Raw genomic sequence first — 18567 nt, forward strand, 5'->3', positions numbered from 1 at the left:
GCTATAAACACATTTAAGCAGCATTTTTGTACTAAGCTATTAGTTTACCAAAAACCCTTCAGATCCTTCTTCCCCTTCACTTTCCTCTGACCCTATCCCTTCTTCCAATCTCAAACCTTGCTGTGTTTCAACTATCCTCTCTGACCCCGAAATATGAGTCCTCAGCAAAGGCTTGAATTTAATCTCCTTATGTCCCCACTTTAAGTTTGGCACAACACAGTTCTTCTTCAGCCACCTTTGCACACAATTCTTTGGCTAGGAGTCTTTCCACCCCAGAATGGACCCTTTCTCCTGTCTTCGTTTCACCTGGAGCCCTCCCTCTGGCCTCTTTAGATATTTTCACTGGGAACTGCCGGCTTGACATCAGCAGTCTTAATTTCTCTGCTCCCCTGATTCACTCGAACCAATCTTTCTGAACTTGTAGCATCTGTTCGCTCGGGTTTAACCCGAACATCGTCTCTGCACTTACTGTCAAGGGTGGCATTGTTTTTGTTTGGTGAACCAACCTTCACTAGCAGAGGTTGATCGTCAACTCTCCAATACCTCCTCAGGACCATGACTCCACCACTAAAAATCAAGCCATCGTTTCCAAGACTGTAAGTGAACTCATCGCCTCTGGAGATCTTGCCCCACTATAGCCTCCAACCTCAGAGTGCCCAACCCTTTACAGTCCGCTGCTACCTCCTTCCCAAGAACCACAAACAGGACTGCCCTTGTAGGCCCATCATTTCAGCCTGACCCCGCCCCATGGAAGGGATTTATCTAAATTATTTTCGTTCTCCCCTTGTCCAGTCTCTTCCTACTTACATCCGCCACTCATTCGACATCCTTCCCCACCTTAATAGTTTCCAGCTTCTGGGCCCTGTCTCCTTTGCATCATGGGCATCCAACCCTTCTACATTTTCACTGTCCACCAGGACAGCTTGATTGTTTAGTCCCTTCCTTGAACAGAGGCTCAACCAATCCCCATCCACCAGCATCCTCCTCTGCTTGGCTGAACTTGTTCTCGTATTGAATAACTTCTCCTCTGACTCCACTCAATTCCTCCAATAAAAGGTGTTGCGGTGGCCACCCATATGGGTGCTAGCTATGCCTTTTTTTGTGGCAAATGTGGGACATTCTTTGTTCCAGTCCTACTCAGGCCCCCTCCCTCACCTCTGTTGCCAGTACATTGATGACTGTGTTGGTTCAATTTCCTGCCTTCACTCCAAACTGGAAAATTTCATCAACTTTGCTTCCAATTCCACCCCTCCTTCACCTTCACAAGGTCCATCTCTGACACATCCTTTTTTGGACTTCTCTGTCTCCATTTCTGGGGATAAGCTGTCAAGTATCTACTGTAGGCCCACTGGCTCTCACAGCTACTTTGACTACACTTCAACCCACCCTGCTTTCTGCAAGAACTCTATTCCATTCTCTCAGTTTCTATGTCGCATCTGTACTGACGGTGCTATCTCCCATACCAATGCTTCCAGTATGTCTTTCTTTTATCCTAACTGACTATTCCCCTTCCCTGTGGTTGACAGGGACCTTGACTGTGTCTGTTCCAGTTCCTGCACTTCACTACTCACTCCTTCCCCTCCCTCCCAGAACCACAATGGAGTTCCCTTGTCCTCACCTTCCATTTCATCAGCCTGTCAATTCCACCACCTCCAGCATGAAGCCACCAACACATCTTCCCCTCCTCTTTCAGCAGTCCAAAAGGTGCATTTTCCTTCACAACACTGTGGTCCAGTCTAGTCACACCCAACATCACCTCACCTTCCCATGGCACATTTCCAGGCAACAGCAGAGGCTGCTCTTCCTTCACATTGTTCAGGGCCCCAAACACTCCTCCCAGGTCAGAGATTTTACATGTACCTCTTTTAATTTAGTATACTGCATTTGCTGCTCATGATGCAGTCTTCTCTACACTGGGGAGACCAAACGCAGGCTGGGTGACTGCTTTGAAAAACATTTCCATTTAGTCCAGAAGCGTGACCCTGAGCTTCCGGTTGCCTGTACTTAAATTCTCCACCCCATTCCCACTTTGTCCTTGGTCTCCTATACTGCTCCAATGAAAATCAATCCAAGTGTGAGGAACAGCACCTCACCTCCCGGACTCAATAATGAGTTCAACAATTTCAGATCATAAACTCTGCCCTGCATTTTCGAACAGCAGCTGTTGGAATTGATTCTGCTAATCCCAGTTATACTTCCTCTAGATTCATCTTTCGTTTCTCTACTTATCCCATTAATCTCCTTTTTGCCTTGCACCATCATTCCTTGTTGCATCTCTATCCTTTTCTATGAAAGATCATTGACTTGAAATATTAACTGTTTCTCTCTCTCTCTCTCTCTCTACAGATGCTGCCTGACTTGTTAAGTATTTCCAGCATTTACTGTTTTTAATTCAAATTCCCAGCAACAGCAGCATTTCGATTTTGTATTAGTTTTCTCAATTTGTTTCTGATTTCAGATGTTTTTTCATACAACTTATAGTTTAACAGCATACTTACAGGTTATTAATCTGTATCCAATCTGAACTCCATTGCTTATGTAAAGCATTTGCTCCACATGAACATGTCTCTCAGCTCTGTGTCACTGGGATAACAGTGAGGAATGTTTAAAGGTATACGAGTATGCTGCATTTAAATTTACAGTATTCCAATGAAAAATACTGAACTGTTCTGTCTGCACAGAATATTGAGTTTATACTAGAGGTACAGGGTGTTGCTCAATTAGAAAGGATATCTATTGTTGTGTGTGCTGTCGGTTATGTTTTCAATACTCTGCTGTAGCCACATTTTTTGTTGATCGAGTTCTTTTTCCTTAGTTTCCAGTTCTTCAATCTCTGCCTTTAGATATCTCAACCGATCTATGATTTCCTTAGTGTTGCATCCTGGACCAACACCCCTATTAAAAGAAAAAGAAGTTATATGTGGCCTTTGTGAAGTGGGTAATTAAATTTACCACTTCCACGAAATAATCATGCCTTCATTGAATATATGAATAAATCACTACACTTATTATATAATAAAAATAACTTCAAATTAATTTAAACAATCTAAAATTAATTTGAAGACTCTTGCACACAAAAGTCTCATGCAGAACTCGGCACACATGCTACTGGACACACACATTTCCCAAACAAGATAAAAAAAACTTAATCATGCCCACAATTATAAATATGTTGTTTAACAAACCAAGTTAAAATATATCAAATAATACAGTTTTCCCATTAACCAGAGTAGATAAAATATACAAAATGTTTCAGAGATACAAACAAGCATTTATCTAAAGATACAGATGTAGGTACACACAAAACCTGTCTTGGTATTGGTAAGCTGGAGGATATACTATTATATATATTTCATTGTTATATCTCAGGAATTCACACTATATTGGCACAGCAAGACCTTGGCGTAATAGATATTAAAATTGTTATTACTGAGCTAAACTTAGTTCTCCAGAAGCTAAATTCACAGAACAGCGGGATTGATGTTATATGTATTAATTCCAGATGGGATGTCTGAACCAGCATCTCTGAAACAAGGAAAGACAATTTTACAGTCAAACAGATGCTCACACTCTTGCTGCTGCAACAATTCTATTCATTTGATCTCAGCAGGATTCATTGCCAAGTTAGGCTGTTAGATTCTGCTCTGGGGGTGGTCAGACTTTGACTAAAAGCTGACACTGGAGTCGAGCTTTTAAAAAGTAGTGAAAGGGGAACGCAGTCAGGCACAAAAATGCTATGAGAAGGTTAAGAGGACTTCCTGTGCTGTCTTGTAAAAAGGAGTGCACAAGTTATTCTGTTTAATTAAGACAACCCACTGAAGTGAAGTAGTACAGCATGGTCATTATCTTTATATTAGGTGAACAGAGTTTTACTGATTAAATGAACAGCATCTGATCATCACTGTAGCTCTGCATATTTACCTTATTGTGAAATAAAGCAGTTTAATTAATTGAATAAAGCTTCGCTTCACCTCGTGTTAATTCAGCACACCTTCAGATAGATTGAAGAAATGCACGTGCAAAAGACACAGATATCTGATTCAGATCACGAGGGGCTGTTCAGTTACACCTCTGGATTCCACCACTGTACAAGTATAGGAATGTAAGCTAACTTCCATAAAAATAAGATGCTGACCACTTACAGAAGTTAATGACTCCAGTGAACCTGTAAAGTTATTTCAGGCTGAATTCGTAACAATATGGTAACAGTATATTATCAGGAACACAGATTCCTGTGATTAAACAAGTGAAACTATATTTTTATTTCTTCAATGCATTATAGGAGTGTTAAGAAATTTTCAAGTTTGAATTAGGTGATCATTAGTGGTCTTGACTTTAATTTGTTTATTTACTTCAATTTTATCTCTTACATTGTTTGAAAAAAACATGTTGTTCCAGGTTGCATAAAAGGTAGCTGGTGTGTATCAGTACTGTACTGGGCGGTGGTGGAAGAGGTCATGTGATTTAGTAGTGTTAGGAGAGTGGTCTAGAAACCTGACAGTAGTAGGAGTGGCTCATGATTATGGCAGGAGCTGGAACGGACAGTAACAGTCCTTGAAGCACCCAGCTTCACCAGGAGAAACGTACAATTACATTTGTGGCCAAGAATTGACTAAGCTTTTTCAAGCGTTTATTGTTCCTTTATAATGTAAAGTAGCTATAGAGCCTTTCTTGCAGATGCTGATTGGCAGCAGGAATAAAACGTGGGGCGCTTGGTGTTGGAAGCAGCAAGAGAGAGCAGAAAGGGGACATAAATCAATCGGTGCACAGGGGCTGAGGAGCAGAAAGAAACATCAGACAAGAAATACAACCTTTACAGGCCTCGGGAAGGTGGGCATTGTGGAGTACAGTGCCTACCTTGGAGATGGAGTTGAGAAGACCCAGAGGAAAATATAATGAATAAGAAAGTTTAGGCAGGACAGACGATGTGACAGAAATAGGAAGTGATGCACTTTGTCAGGCAAACCCCCAACTGCCAAGACTGAGCCACATGAACATTAAAATTTTAAAAATTGTAATCTCTGATTGGAAAGACATTTCCATGGTATCAAACAATGTTGAAACAATGGAGACTCTGCAGTTGCTCTCCAATTCATAGAAGTGGTCAGACTAGTTTTAGTCACATGGTTAGCTGGATGGGGCAGAGAAATTTGAGCCTTCAACAAGGGACGTGTAGAGACTGTTCCATATAAGGAACTAGTCACATGACTAACCTGCTGAGCACCCTGGGAGTTTTTTTTGAATTTGAACTCCCAAACAAAGGAATTGCCAGGCAGAACGCCATGTGCTCTCCTGGAACTAAGAGCACCTCCTGCCTGCCTATCTTTCAGGGAATTGAAACCATTGAGGACACGTGAGATTCAAAGAAAGATTTGCCACGTGAACAAAGTTTTAAGAAGATTACTGCACCCCAACAAAACGCAAGAATATAACTTCAGTCAAGGACTACAGCACGCTCGAGAAATAGTAATAAGATATTGCCTCAAACTGTTCTACTTATTTCTTCATCTACTCTTTTCTGTCCCTCTCTTGCATGTTATATCATGTGTACATGCTAGCTTGAGCGCGTCAAATATCCACAGGTGTGAACCGTATTCAAGTTAAGTTTAAGGTTTAATAAATTTCATGTTTCTGCTTAAAACCAAACAAAGCCTGTTTGTGCTCAGTTATTTGCCTGATAATTGGAAACTGCGAACACGGATTCACAAAAAGGGGAGCTTTAAACACAGTGTGTTTAAAATTAATCCCTGTTACAATAAGACCAGGTGAAGACAGCAAGAGACCCCCTAGACACATTGCTCACCGGGTCATAACAACTCACAAACGTCTGTTATTACATACTAATCTATAAAAATAATCATACAGCACAGAATATTGTCATTTGGCCAATTGTACCTGCGTCAGATCTTTTAAAGAGTCATCCAATCAATGCCACTCCCCTACTTTTTCCCCATAGTCCAGCAATTTTTTCTTCTGAGTATATATCCAATTCTCTTTTGAAAACTATTGAATCTGCTTCCACCGTCTTTTTAGGCAGTGTATTCCAGAACATAACACCTCACTGACCAAAGAAAATTCTCCTCATTCCCTTCTGATTCTTTTGCCAAGTATCTTAAATCTGTGCCCTCTGGTTACTGGCCCTCATACCAGTGGAAACAGCTTCTCCTTACTTAATCAAAACTCATCACAATTTTGAAGATCTTTGTCATATCTCCCTTTAAACTTTTCTATGTGAAGAAAATTTCCAGCATTGTATCATTCTACTAAACCTTCTCTGCAACCTCTCCAAGGCCTTGACATTCTCCTTAAAGTGTGGTGCCCAGAATTGGCCATAACACTCCAGCTGAGCCCTAACCAGTGATATATCAAGGTTTAGCACAACTTCCTTGCTTTTGTACACCATGTCTCTACTTCTATGGACGAAGATACCCTTTTTTAAAAAAAAAGCTTTATTAACTTGTCCTGCCAACTTCAAAGATATGTGCATTTGAACCCCTGGCGCTCTCTCTGTTCTTGCACTCCCTCTAAAAGTGTACCATTTAATTTATATTGCCTCTCCTCATTTTTCCTTCAAAAACACATCACCATACTTCTCTGCATTAAATTTAATCTGCCACGTGGCTGCCCATTTCACCAGTCTATGTTCGCCTGAAATCTGGTCCTATCTTCCTCACTGTTAGATTTTCTTGTTTTGTGCCATCTGCAAACTTTAAAATTATGGCCTCTATAATGAACTCCAGGTCATCTAAAATATATGCATACATATCTATAAAAATATATATGTTGTGTTACTTTAACCCACTTCCACTGGATGCTGTTTTTTGATTTCTTCTCGATTAAGCCAATTCCTTCTAATACATTGGTGATATCATAGATTCTTCTTTTCTGCCTCACTGCAAGTATGTCAGCAGCCTGTTGATAAAGAGTAAGAACACACAAATATGATGAACAAAAAAAGTACTCAAATGAGAATTTCACTTATTACTGAAGTAATTTCAACAGAAAAACATCAGTACATTGAACACATTTACTTTTACTGAAATCTTAAGACAAATAAAAAGTAGAAAATAAGTACATGAAAGATAAACATCAGATTCACTCTAAGCTTCATTTGGCAAGATACACACAACACATCTTTGTGCTGCCATAACTGTAATGTGATAGGATGCTAAAAGTTGGCAAATATCATTAGTCCCCAAATTTTGTTCTTACATGAATCGTACAATGACAAACTAGGCATGGGAATGAAGGCAACATAAACAAGAAAAACAGAAAATGCTGGAAATACTCAGTAGGTCAGGTAGCATCTGTGGAGAAAGAAACAGCGTTAATAGACCCAATTTTAATTCTAAGTGAATGGGTTTTGAGTGAGTTAAAAATCTTGCCCAATGTCTCAAGTCATTGATGGTTTGTCAGAACTGGCACAAGTTAGAGACGTAACATGTTTTAAGCAAGTACAGAGGAAGGGAGTGGGAGGGTGGGGAAATGTTGCAGGAGGTAGGAGTGATTAAATAAAAAGACATTCATTTATATAGCATCTTTCACAACTAACAGGCTTTCCCAAAGTACTTTTGAAGTGTAGTCCCTGATGCAATGTAGGAAATGGGCAGACAATTTGCGGATAGAAAGCGCCCACAAACAGCAATGTGATAAGAACCAGATAATATGTTTTTGTGATGTTGATTGAGGGATAAATACTGGCCAGGACACGAGAGATAACTCCCCTGCTCTTAAAAATAGTGCCATGGGCTCTTTACATTCTCCTGAGAGGGCAGATGGTGCCTCGCTTTAATGCTTCAACTGAAAGACAGCACCTCCAACAGTGCTGCACTTCCTCAGTACTCCACAGAAGTATCAGCTTTGATCTTTGTGCACAAGTGGGAAAGGAGATAGCAATGAGACAAGTAAATAAACAAAAGATGTATCTAGTGAAGGTGTAAATGGGAATAGCAGGATCACCACCAACAACTGCAGTCCCAAAATAAAGAGGGTAGATGTTATGATCTGAATTTGTTCAACTCAATGTTGCGTCTGGAAGGTGATAAAGTGCCTATTCAAAAGATGAGATCGTGCTTCTCAAGCTTCTGTTGAGTTTCCTTAGAATAGCATAGGAAACCGAAGACAGAGGTCAGAGTGGGAGTGGGACAGAGATTCAAAATGCTAAGTGAACTCAGGGTCACACTTGCGGACTAAACGGAGATATTCAGCAAAACAATTATCCAGTCTGTATTTGGTCACCACAATGTAGAGGAGACTGCATCATGTGCAATATATACAGTATACTAAATTGAAATGAGTACAAGTAAATCACTGTTGCTCCTGGAAGGAGTGTTTGGAGGCCCATACCCCACTCCTGCGCCGTGGCAGTCACCCGAGCCATTTTCCGCTTCGTCTGGGGATCTAAAATGGACCGGGTCCGGAGGGACACGATGTTCAAATCTCTGGGCAAGGGCGGGAAAAATGTACCCAACGTGGCCCTCATCCTGATGACCACCTTCGTGTGCGGCTGCATCAAGCTGTGTGTAGATCCCCAGTACGCAAACTCCAAGTGTCACTACGTGCTGAGGTTCTATCTGTCCCCGGTGTTGCGAAGGATGGGCCTGGTCACATTGCCGCAGAACGCTCCATGCAGTTGGGCGGTGCCGTACCACCTATCCTTCGTGGAGCAGTTTCTGCGGGAAAACACCTTTGACCACCGGTCCATCAGGCAGTGGTCTGCACGGAATGTCCTCAAGGCCCTACGGGAAAAGGAAACGGTGGATCCTGTCGGATGGTTCCCCGAGCAGACCGTCAAAGTCATTTGGCGGAATGCCTCATCACCAGAACTTTCAAACAAGCACCAAGACGTAGCTTGGCTGGTGGTGAGAAGGGCCCTCCCCGTCAGATCCTTCATGCACACCCGAAGTCTCGCCCCCTCCGCACAGTGCCCCCGCGTTGGCTGTGGTGGGGAAGAGACAGTCGCCCACCTCCTCCTGGAATGTGCCTTTGCAAAGCAGGTGTGGAAAGAGATGCAGTGGTTTTTGTCAAGGTTCATCCCAAGCAGCTCTGTAACACAGGAGTCTGTGCTCTACGGGCTGTTCCCAGGGACGCACACCGAGACAAACATCAACTGCTTCTGGAGGACTATCAATTCGGTGAAAGACGCCCTTTGGTCTGCCCGAAACTTGCTGGTCTTCCAGCGCAAAGAGTTGTCCACCACCGAATGTTGCAGACTGGCACATTCCAAGGACCAGGACTACGTGCTGAGGGACGCACTAAAGCTTGGGGCAGCCGCAGCAAAGGCTCAATGGGGAAAGACCACAGTGTAAGGTTCCCCCACCAAGCTGGACTGAGGGGCTGGATCCATGGGAAACCCCTCGAACTGTATCATTAATATTCTCAATTGCTGTAAATGTAAAACTATAATTGACATGACAATTGTAAAACGGAAGGGTTGGGAAGAAACCCATGACAGTATTGAAGGAAACTGATCTCCCTTGCAATGTTTGTATTTTTTGGTGCTGTTTGGAAACTGTTTGGCAATGTAATTTTTACAGGTTTTTATGAATAAAGTATATTTTGGAAATAAAAAAAATAAAAAAAAAATGTTTGGAGCTCTGGGCAGCTGGAATGGAGGAGGTGAAAGGGCAGGTGTTCCAAGCGCAGGAGATGCATGGAAAGGTGCCATGGAAGGGGAGGTGTTGGAGGAGATTGAAGAGTGGGCCAGGGTGTTGCAAAGGCAATGGTCCCTTTGCGATGCTGAGTGTACAAAAATACGAATTAGGAGCAGGAGTAGGCCATTTGGCCCTTCGGCCTGCTCCGCCATTTGATAAGATCATGGCTGATCTGACTGTGGCCTCAACTCTATTTTCCTGTCTACCTGCTATAACCTTTAACTCCCTTGTCAATCAAGAATCTATCTAACTCAGCCTTAAGAATATTCAATGACCCTGCCCCCACTGCTGTCTGGGGAAGAGAATTCTCTCTGAGATCTCCATCTTAAATAGGAGACCCTAATTTTTTTTTTTATAAACGGTGTCCCCTAGTTCTAGTGCCTTCCATTAGGGAAAACATCCTTTCAGCATCCGCCCTGTCGAGTCCCATCTCCTAAACGTCAATGGATACAGGCCCAACCTGTCCAAACCTTGCTCCTAAGACAACCCCTTCATCCCAGGAATGAGTCGAATTAACCTTTGAACTGCTTCTAATGCAATTATATCCTTCTTAAATAAGGAGACCAAAACTGTACGTAGTACTCTAGATGTGGTCTCACCAACATCCTGTACAATTGTAGCAAAACTTTCCTACTTTTATATTCCATTTCCCTTGCGATGAACGATAACATTTCATTTGCCTTCCTAATCACTTGCTGTACCTGCATACTAACCTTTTGTAAATCAAGTACCAGGACACCTAGATCTGCACCACAGAGTTCTGCAATCTCTCTCCATTTAAATAGTTCACAGCTTTTTTATTCTTCCTGCCAAAGTGGACAAGTTCACATTTTCCCACATTATACTCCATTCGCCAAATTTTTGCCCACTCACTTAACCTGTCTCTATCCCTTTTCAGACGCTAATGTCCTTTTACTCTCCTACCTATCTTTGTGCCATCAGCAAATTTAGCAAACATAAATTGGGTCAAAATCCTGGAACTCCCTTCCTCACAGCACTGTGGGTGTACCTATCCCATATGGATAGCAGCGGTTCAAGACCACCTTCTCAAAGGCAATTAGGGATGGACAATAAATACTGACCTAGCCAGCGATGCCCACATCCCATGAATGAATAAAAAAAAACATTCTGTCCCTTCATCCAAGTTATTGACATAGATTGTAAATAGTTGAGCCAGCACCGATCCCTGTGGCACTTCACTAGTTAGAGCTTGCCAACCAAAAAATGCCCCATTTATCCCTACTCTCTTCCTGTTAGTTAACCAATCCATGCTAATGTTACCCCCACACCATGAGCTCTTATTCTGTGTAGTAATCTTTGATGTGGCACCTTATCAAATGCCTTTTGGAAATCCAAGGACACTACATCTACATGCTCCTCTTTATCCACCTTGCTTGCTACTTCCTCAAAGACCTCTAATAAATTAGTGAGACACGATTTCCCTTTCACAAAACCATGTTGACTCTGCCTAATCGCTTTGACAGTTTCTAAGTGCCCTGCTAGAAACTCCTTAAGATTCCAGCATTTTCCCTATGACAGATGTTAGGCTAACTGGCCTGTAGTTTCCTGCTTTCTGTCTCCCTCCTTTCTTGAATAGAGGAGTTACATTTGCTATTTTCTAATCCGATGGGACATTTCCAGAATCTGGGGAATTTTGGAAATTACAACCAATGCATCAACTACCTCAGCAGCTACTTCTTTTAAGACCCTAGGATGCAGGCTATCAGGTCCTGGAAACTTGTCAGCCTTTAGTTCTAACAGTTTTCTCATTACCTGTTCCCTGGTGATTGTAATTGTTTTAAGTTCCTCCCTCCCTTTCACCTCTGATTTACAAGTATTTCTGGGATGTTACTGTGTCTTCTACAGTGAAGACAGATGCAAAATATCTGTTCAACCCTTCTGTCATTTCCTTATTTCCCATTATTCCCCAGACACTCTCTCCAGAGGATCAATGCTCACTTTAGTTACTCTTTTCCTTTTTCCATACTTGTAGAAAGTCTTACTATCAGTTTTTAAAGCTTTCTCTCATACTCCAATTTCTCTCTCAATTTTATTTTTTGTCACTCTTTGCTGGTTTTTAAATTTGTCCAATCTTCTGACTTACCAATAATCTTTGCAGAATTGTCTGCTTTTTCTTTCAATTTGATACTATCCTTAACTTACTTAGCCACGGATGATGTGTCCTTCTCAGAGCCTTTCTTTCTCACTGGAATGTATCTTTGCTGAGTGTTATGAAATGTCTAGGCCCTAGGCCCAACCATCTTCAGCTACTTCATCAATGACCTACCTTCAATCATAACGTCAGAAATGGGGATGTTTGCTGATGATTGCACAATGTTCAGCAGCATTCGTGACTCCTCAGATACTGAAGCAGTCCGTGTAGAAATGCAGCAAGACCTGGACAATATCCAGGCTTGGGCTGATAAGTGGCAAGTAACATTCGCGCCACACAAGTGCCAGGCAATGACCATCTCCAACATGAGAGAATCTAACCATCTCCCCATGACATTCAATGGCATTACCATCGCTGAATCCCCCACTATCAACTTCCTAGGGGCTACCATTGACCAGAAACTGAACTGGAGTAGCCATTTAAAATACCATGGCTACAAGAGCAGGTCAGAGGCTAGGAATCCTGAGGCGAGTAACGCACCTCCTATCTCCCCAAAGCCTGTCCACCATCTACAAGGCACAAGTCAGGAGTGTGATGGAATACTCTCCACTTTACCTGGATGGGTGCAGCTCCAACAACACTCAAGAAGCTCAACACCATCCAGGACAAAGCAGCTCGCTTGATTGGAATCCCATCTACAAACATTCACTCCCTCCACCACCGACGCACAGTGGCAGCAGTGTGTACCATCTACAAGATGCACTGCAGCAATGCACCAAGGCTCCTTAGACAGCACCTTCCAAACCCACGACCTCTACCAACTAGAAGGACAAGGGCAGCAAATGCATGGGAACACCACCACCTGCAAGTTCCCCTCCAAGTCACACACTATCCTGACTTGGAATTATATCGGCATTCCTTCACTGTCGCTGGGTCAAAATCCTGGAACTCCCTTCCTAACAGCACACTGGGTGTACCCACCCCACATTGACTGCAGCGGTTCAAGAAGGCAGCTCACCACCACCTGCTCAAGGGCAATTAGGGATGGGCAATAAATGCTGGCCTGGCCAGTGACGCTCACATCCCATGAATAAAAAAACCCAAAAATCTCCTTAAATGTCTGTGACTGATTCTCTACTATCCTACCCTTTAACCTGATTTCCCAGTTCACTTTAGTCAACTCTGCCTTCATACCCTTGTAATTTCATTTAAGTTTAAAATACTAGACCCATATCTCACCCACAAACTGAATGTGAAATGAATGAGGGGAGGGAAGGGTGTGTTTGGTGCTGGCATCACATTAGATATGGCACAGCATGATCTGTTGAATGTGGAGGCTGATGAGGTGGAAGGTGAGGACAAGGGGAAATCTATCCTGGCTCTGGGAGGGATGGAGACAGAGTGAGAGCAGAAGTGTGGGAAATGGACATCTTCAAAGGCCCAATTAAGCATGTTGGAGGGGAATATTCAGTTGAGGAAAAAGGAAAACAATCATAAGCACCGGCATGGAAGGTGGCACTATCACAACAGATGCGACAGAGGCGGGAGAATAAAAAGGGTCCTCACAGGAAGCTGGGTGAGAGGAAGTTAATCAACCTTGCTGTGGGAGTTAGTGGGTTTATAGTAGAAATAAAAACTGAAAGTGCTGGTAATACTCAGCAGGTCTGGCAGTATTTGTGGAGATAATCTCCACATATGCGACCAGACCTGCTGAGTATTTCCAGTACGTTCTGTTTTTATTTCAGATTTCCAGCATCTGCAGTATTTTGCTTTTAATTTAGGGGCTTATATGAAAAGTCGGAGATGGAAGTGAAGGCAGGTTAGGTGGAAACTGGAAGCAAGGTTCATTAAATTTTCCAGTTCCGGGCAAGAGTAGGAAACAGTACCGATACTGTTGTCAATGTACTGGCAAAAAGTAGTGAGGGAGGGGGCTTGAGTAGGACCGGAACAAAGAATGTTTCACATATCCCATGAAAAAGGGATAGTAAGATCTGTATGCGTTCCCAAAGCAACACAGTCCATTTGAAAAATATTATGTTTTTTAATAGTCAAGGAACGGACATCTCATATTTCAAGATGATGCTATTAACTTCAAACAGTGCTTGGCTGTTTTTGTATTAGTCACTAATCAAATAATCCAGGATTTGTTTGGAATTGCGAGATGGTGCAAATCAGGATAAAAGTCAGAGCTTGGCGTACACCTTCCTGACTAAAATGCCTGTTCCCAAAAGTCTAACAGGATACACATGACCTTATCTTGGAGGTTTTTGAAGTAGATGCTCCAACAGTGGTGCCAACATCACATTCTTAGGGCACAAAAGAGGGTTGAAAGACTGCTGATTCACAAACTGACTAATTCCTTCCTTCAGTCCTGCACAACACAATCAACCTGCATCAGTACCTCTAAAATAGACTGGATCAAAATAACCTCCTGTAAAACAATAAACCCTTAGATCTGGAGTATTGTTTTGGCAGCTGGACTGCAGAATGCTGAAGAGTGGCTGTTGGCAACGCATTACACAAATCCATTCCATCTTCAAGAAAAAAGTCTGCTGGCAAAATATTCAACTGTTGTAAAAAGGACACTAGCATAGTACTTGATTTAAAGATGGCAAGAAGAGCCAACAAGATACTCAATTCATTTCAACAGAAAAGATCTTCCAAACACAATTACTAGGAGAGGAACAACTGGCACGGGTACAAAAAACAGGCTAAGGGCTGGCCCGTGGCCAAGACTTTTAAGACAGTGTGGGATTGGGAAGCAAGATCATTTCGGAAATTCTAAAATTCTGAGATCGGCAATAACTTTGTCATGTCAGCCGTGGCTCAGTTGGTAGCACTTTTGCCTCTGAGTCAGAAGGTTGTGGTTTCAAGTCCCGCTCCAGAGACTGGAGTACAAAAACCTAGGCTGGCACTCCAATGCAGTACTGAGGGAGTGCTGCATTGTCAGAGGTGCCATCCTTTAAAGGAGATGTTAAACCGAGGCCCTGTCTGCTCTCTCACGTGGGTGTAAAAGATCCGTGACACTACTTCAAAGTAGAACAGGGGAGTTCTTCCTAGTGTCCTGGCCAATATTTAAGCTGGCAGGGTGGGGGGGAAGCGGGGAGCGAACGGCTGGAGAGAGCGGGCGGTGTGGAGCGAGCGGCTGCAGGGGGGGGGGGGGGAAAGAGCGGGGAGTGAGCAGCCTGCAGTCAGTGACTGGGGGGGGGGGGTGCTCTCTCCCCGCTCCCCCCCCCCCACCCTGCTCTTTCCCCGCTTCACATGATGACATCATCTGCGCACGTGCCAACCAGTCCTGGCAATGTGGAATGCCGTGCATGCGCATAGAACAGGAGCCCATTGGCGCATGTGCACAGCTTGGTGCGGTCTGATGATGTCTGCGGCTGGCTACGTTGTCAGGAATCACTTTGAATATTTAACCCTCAGTCAACATTAGTAAAAAGATTACTTGGTCATTATCACACTACTGTTTTTGGGAGCTTGCTTTGTGCAAACTAGATGCCGATTTTCCTACCATGGCATCATCACTCCCACCCTCAAAGACCTCTGGCAAACTCAGACACACCATCCACCTCCAATGCCTTGCAGCCATCCCTAAATGAAGTGACTATACTGCAAAAGTACTTGGTTGTAAAGTGCTTGGGCATCCTAGGGTCATGAAATTCGCTATATAAATGTAAGACTTTTTCTCCTGGATGAATGAGGCCCATCTTAGAGCTACGTTAGTAAACACATCACAAAGTAATTTGTTTCCCCACATATTGGGCAGCACAGTGGCGCAGTGGTTAGCACCGCAGCCACACGGCTCCAGCGACCTGGGTTCAATTCTGGGTACTGCCTGCGTGGAGTTTGCAAGTTCTCCCTGTGCGTGGGTTTTCGCCGGGCGCTCCGGTTTCCTCCCACAGCCAAAGACTTGCAGGTTGATAGGTAAATTGGCCATTATAAATTGCCCCTAGTATAGGTAGGTGGTAGGGAAAATTGGGGATGTGGTAGGAATATAGGATTAGTATAAATGGTCGGCATGACTCGGTGGGCCGAAGGGCCTGTTGCAGAGCTGTATCTCTAAATAAAAATTAAAAAAAATAAAATATTCAGTGAAAGTTAAGGTTACAAACGCTTAAAGGTGCTACGTAATTTACAGACAAGAGGTAACTAATGATTAAAACGTGTACTTCAGTGAAGTTTTTAAACTGGGCCTGTCATTGGTAAGAACCATGACAACCAGTCTATCATGAGTAAACCAAGCACAGCAGTTCATTAACAAAAAACCAAGCACCTGTCTCAATCAAAAGACTCCGTAACCCCATTTCCAGAAAATAAGCCAAGTTTACCCAACTTTCCAAGATAAATCATAGGTTCAGTTTTCAAATGACCCTGCTGATTAGCAGCTACAAAAATCTGTTTGTGTAAAAAAGGTGTGCTTTAAACCAGTGTGCAGTTAACTAGAGTATGTAACACAAGACTAATGGCAAAAGAACCAGCATTGAAATATATTTAAGTTTAACCAAAATATGCACTTAGCCAATAAGCACTTCACTGCAGAGCTTGCATTTATATAGTACCTTATCACATCTTCAGGATGTCCCAAAGCATGTCACAGCCACTTATGCAGGCAAATGTGAGAGCTAACTTGCATGCAGCAAATCTCACAAACAAGTGAGATGAATGACTAGGTAATCTATTTTTAGTGCCATTAGTTGAAGCAGAAATGTTGACCAGAACTCAGAGACATTGCATTAATGTGACGATAGCCCATGCCCCTCCCATCCTCCAAGTCCTCTCTACAGCTTTTGACACAGTTGGCCACACTATCCTCCAATGCCTCTTTGTCATCATCAAGCTTGGTGACACTGTTCTCATTTGGTTCTACTTATATTTATCCAGTCATAGTGAGAGCATCTGTCCCAACAGCTTCTCATTTCAACTCGCAATGTCACCTTGAGAGGTTCCCAAAGATCAATCTATGGTTCCCTTCTCCTTGTCACCTTCACTTTGGTAGCATCATCTGGAGACATGGGGGGTTAGCTTTCACTCTAATGACATCCAGCTCTACCTCCCATCACCTCTCTGTATTGTCTTATATGATCTGCAATTTCCTACAACTGCACATGGTGTTTGCCCCACACCCCACAAATTCCCCAACCTTGCCTTCTATACCACTGTGACTTCAACTCCTCCCTGACCACTATCTCAGGCTGGACCAGACTATTCACGACTTCAGCAACCTATTAGACTCTAAACTAAGCTACCAACCTTAGAAATATTCCAATACAATGACAACTGTATCTACTGCCACAGCATTGCTCACCCCTTCTATTTGCTGCTAAAAATCTGCCTTTGTCACCTGCAGATTTAAATATTCCAATGTTTTCCTGGCTAGCCTCCCATTCTCCAGCTTCCACAAGATTCAGTTCATCCAAACCTTCCAAATCACACCATACACTCATCACACATATCGCTGATCTATACTGGGCAACCAGAAGCCAATGCTTAGGATTTTAAAGGATCACCTTGCATTTCAATTCCTCTATGGCCTCACACCTCCCTACATCCAACTTTTTTTGAGCCATACAAACCCATACTTTCCCAACACTATCCGGGTGTCGGTGGTATAAAAAGTAACATAATCCACACGTTAACCATAGCATTTATCCTGACGGTGATACGCAAAGATTGCCTGTACCGCAAGCGTCTCACTAAAACAAATCATTCACCTTTAAGGAGCCTATAATTTGTAATATTCCTCCAAAGGCATAGATGTGAACAGCCAGTTTAGAACCAACAATGTTAACAAAAAAAAAGACACGAAGTGAGTAAAGGTTCTAAAGATTAAATTGTGATGAAGGACACCCGAGCCGATAGATCTGGATGTTCTCCACCAGATGCAGTGAACACCTGGCAGGTTGACTGATGCCAGTGAGTTGTTTTTACCCATGTGCTCCCTCCCCTCCCCTCCAGCGGTGGTGTGGCCCTGACCTGCTTGAGGTCCAACACTCCGTCCTTGGCCTCCTGCAGCAGCGACACGAATCTGGTGGTGAGGAGCCCGAGACTCTTCTCATGCCGGCTCGAACTCGAGCCCCTGCTTCCATGGCCCGCGCCGTTCCACACGTTCGCGTCACGGCCGGACTCGGCCATCGCCACGGACGATTGTGACGTTCCGGCAGCAACAAACGAAGGAGCCAATCAACCGCCACGAAACGTGCTGGCCGCAGTTTAAAATCCAGGAAGTGACGTCTGTGGCAAGGCAGCACCATGGCAACTGAGGAGCACAGAATATCCCGGTGACAGTTGGTGAATGCTTCTGGAAAGCTGGCTAGTCCTGACTCAGGAAAAGTAGGCAACATAAGTTGCAAAAATATTTAATTAAAATTACACTCAGTGTTTAAACGGAATTTGCTATTGTATTAATGTTTCCCCAGTTTAAAACATCTTCGTTACCCAGGCAGTTTTCACATGCCCAGATCTCCCTGAACACCATTTATCTCGACTCTTCCACTGTCTCTAAATTATTAGACTGCTTATCTGATATCCACGACTGGATGAGCAGAAATTTCCTCCAATTAAATATTGGGAAGACTGAAGCCATTGTTTTCAGTCTCTGCTACAAACTCCTTCCCTTTTGTTCTTCTCCCCGCTTCACTTGCCCAAAGCCTAATATTTGTCAGTTCTGATGAAAGGTCACAGACCTGATATGTTAACTGTTTCTCTCTCCACAGATGCTGCCAGACCTGTTCAGTATTTCCAGCAGTTTCTGTTTTTATTCCATTCCCTAGCCACTGACTCCATGCCTCTCTTTGGCAA

The 18567-nt window shown here is 43.2% G+C and overlaps 1 protein-coding gene across 3 annotated transcripts in view; it reads right to left on the minus strand.

Annotated features, from left to right (window-relative positions):
* e2f5 (E2F transcription factor 5) overlaps positions 1-17980 on the minus strand; it is a 50620-nt gene extending 32640 nt beyond the window's left edge. The window contains exons 1-3 of one of the 3 annotated variants that reach the window (XM_068031664.1): positions 17743-17980; positions 6803-6912; positions 2733-2895 (exon numbers count right to left, since the gene is read on the minus strand). In XM_068031664.1, the coding sequence (XP_067887765.1) occupies positions 2733-2895; positions 6803-6912; positions 17743-17901 (432 nt within the window). In that variant the 5' untranslated portion in view covers positions 17902-17980. Of the gene's footprint in view, positions 1-2720; positions 2896-6802; positions 6913-17742 lie in introns of those variants that run through there. The other 2 variants (XM_068031663.1, XM_068031665.1) reach the window with 2 other exon arrangements.
* Positions 17981-18567: the final 587 nt, after the last annotated feature.

Source organism: Heterodontus francisci, chromosome 5, assembly GCF_036365525.1.
Source record: "Heterodontus francisci isolate sHetFra1 chromosome 5, sHetFra1.hap1, whole genome shotgun sequence".
NCBI lineage: Eukaryota > Metazoa > Chordata > Chondrichthyes > Heterodontiformes > Heterodontidae > Heterodontus > Heterodontus francisci.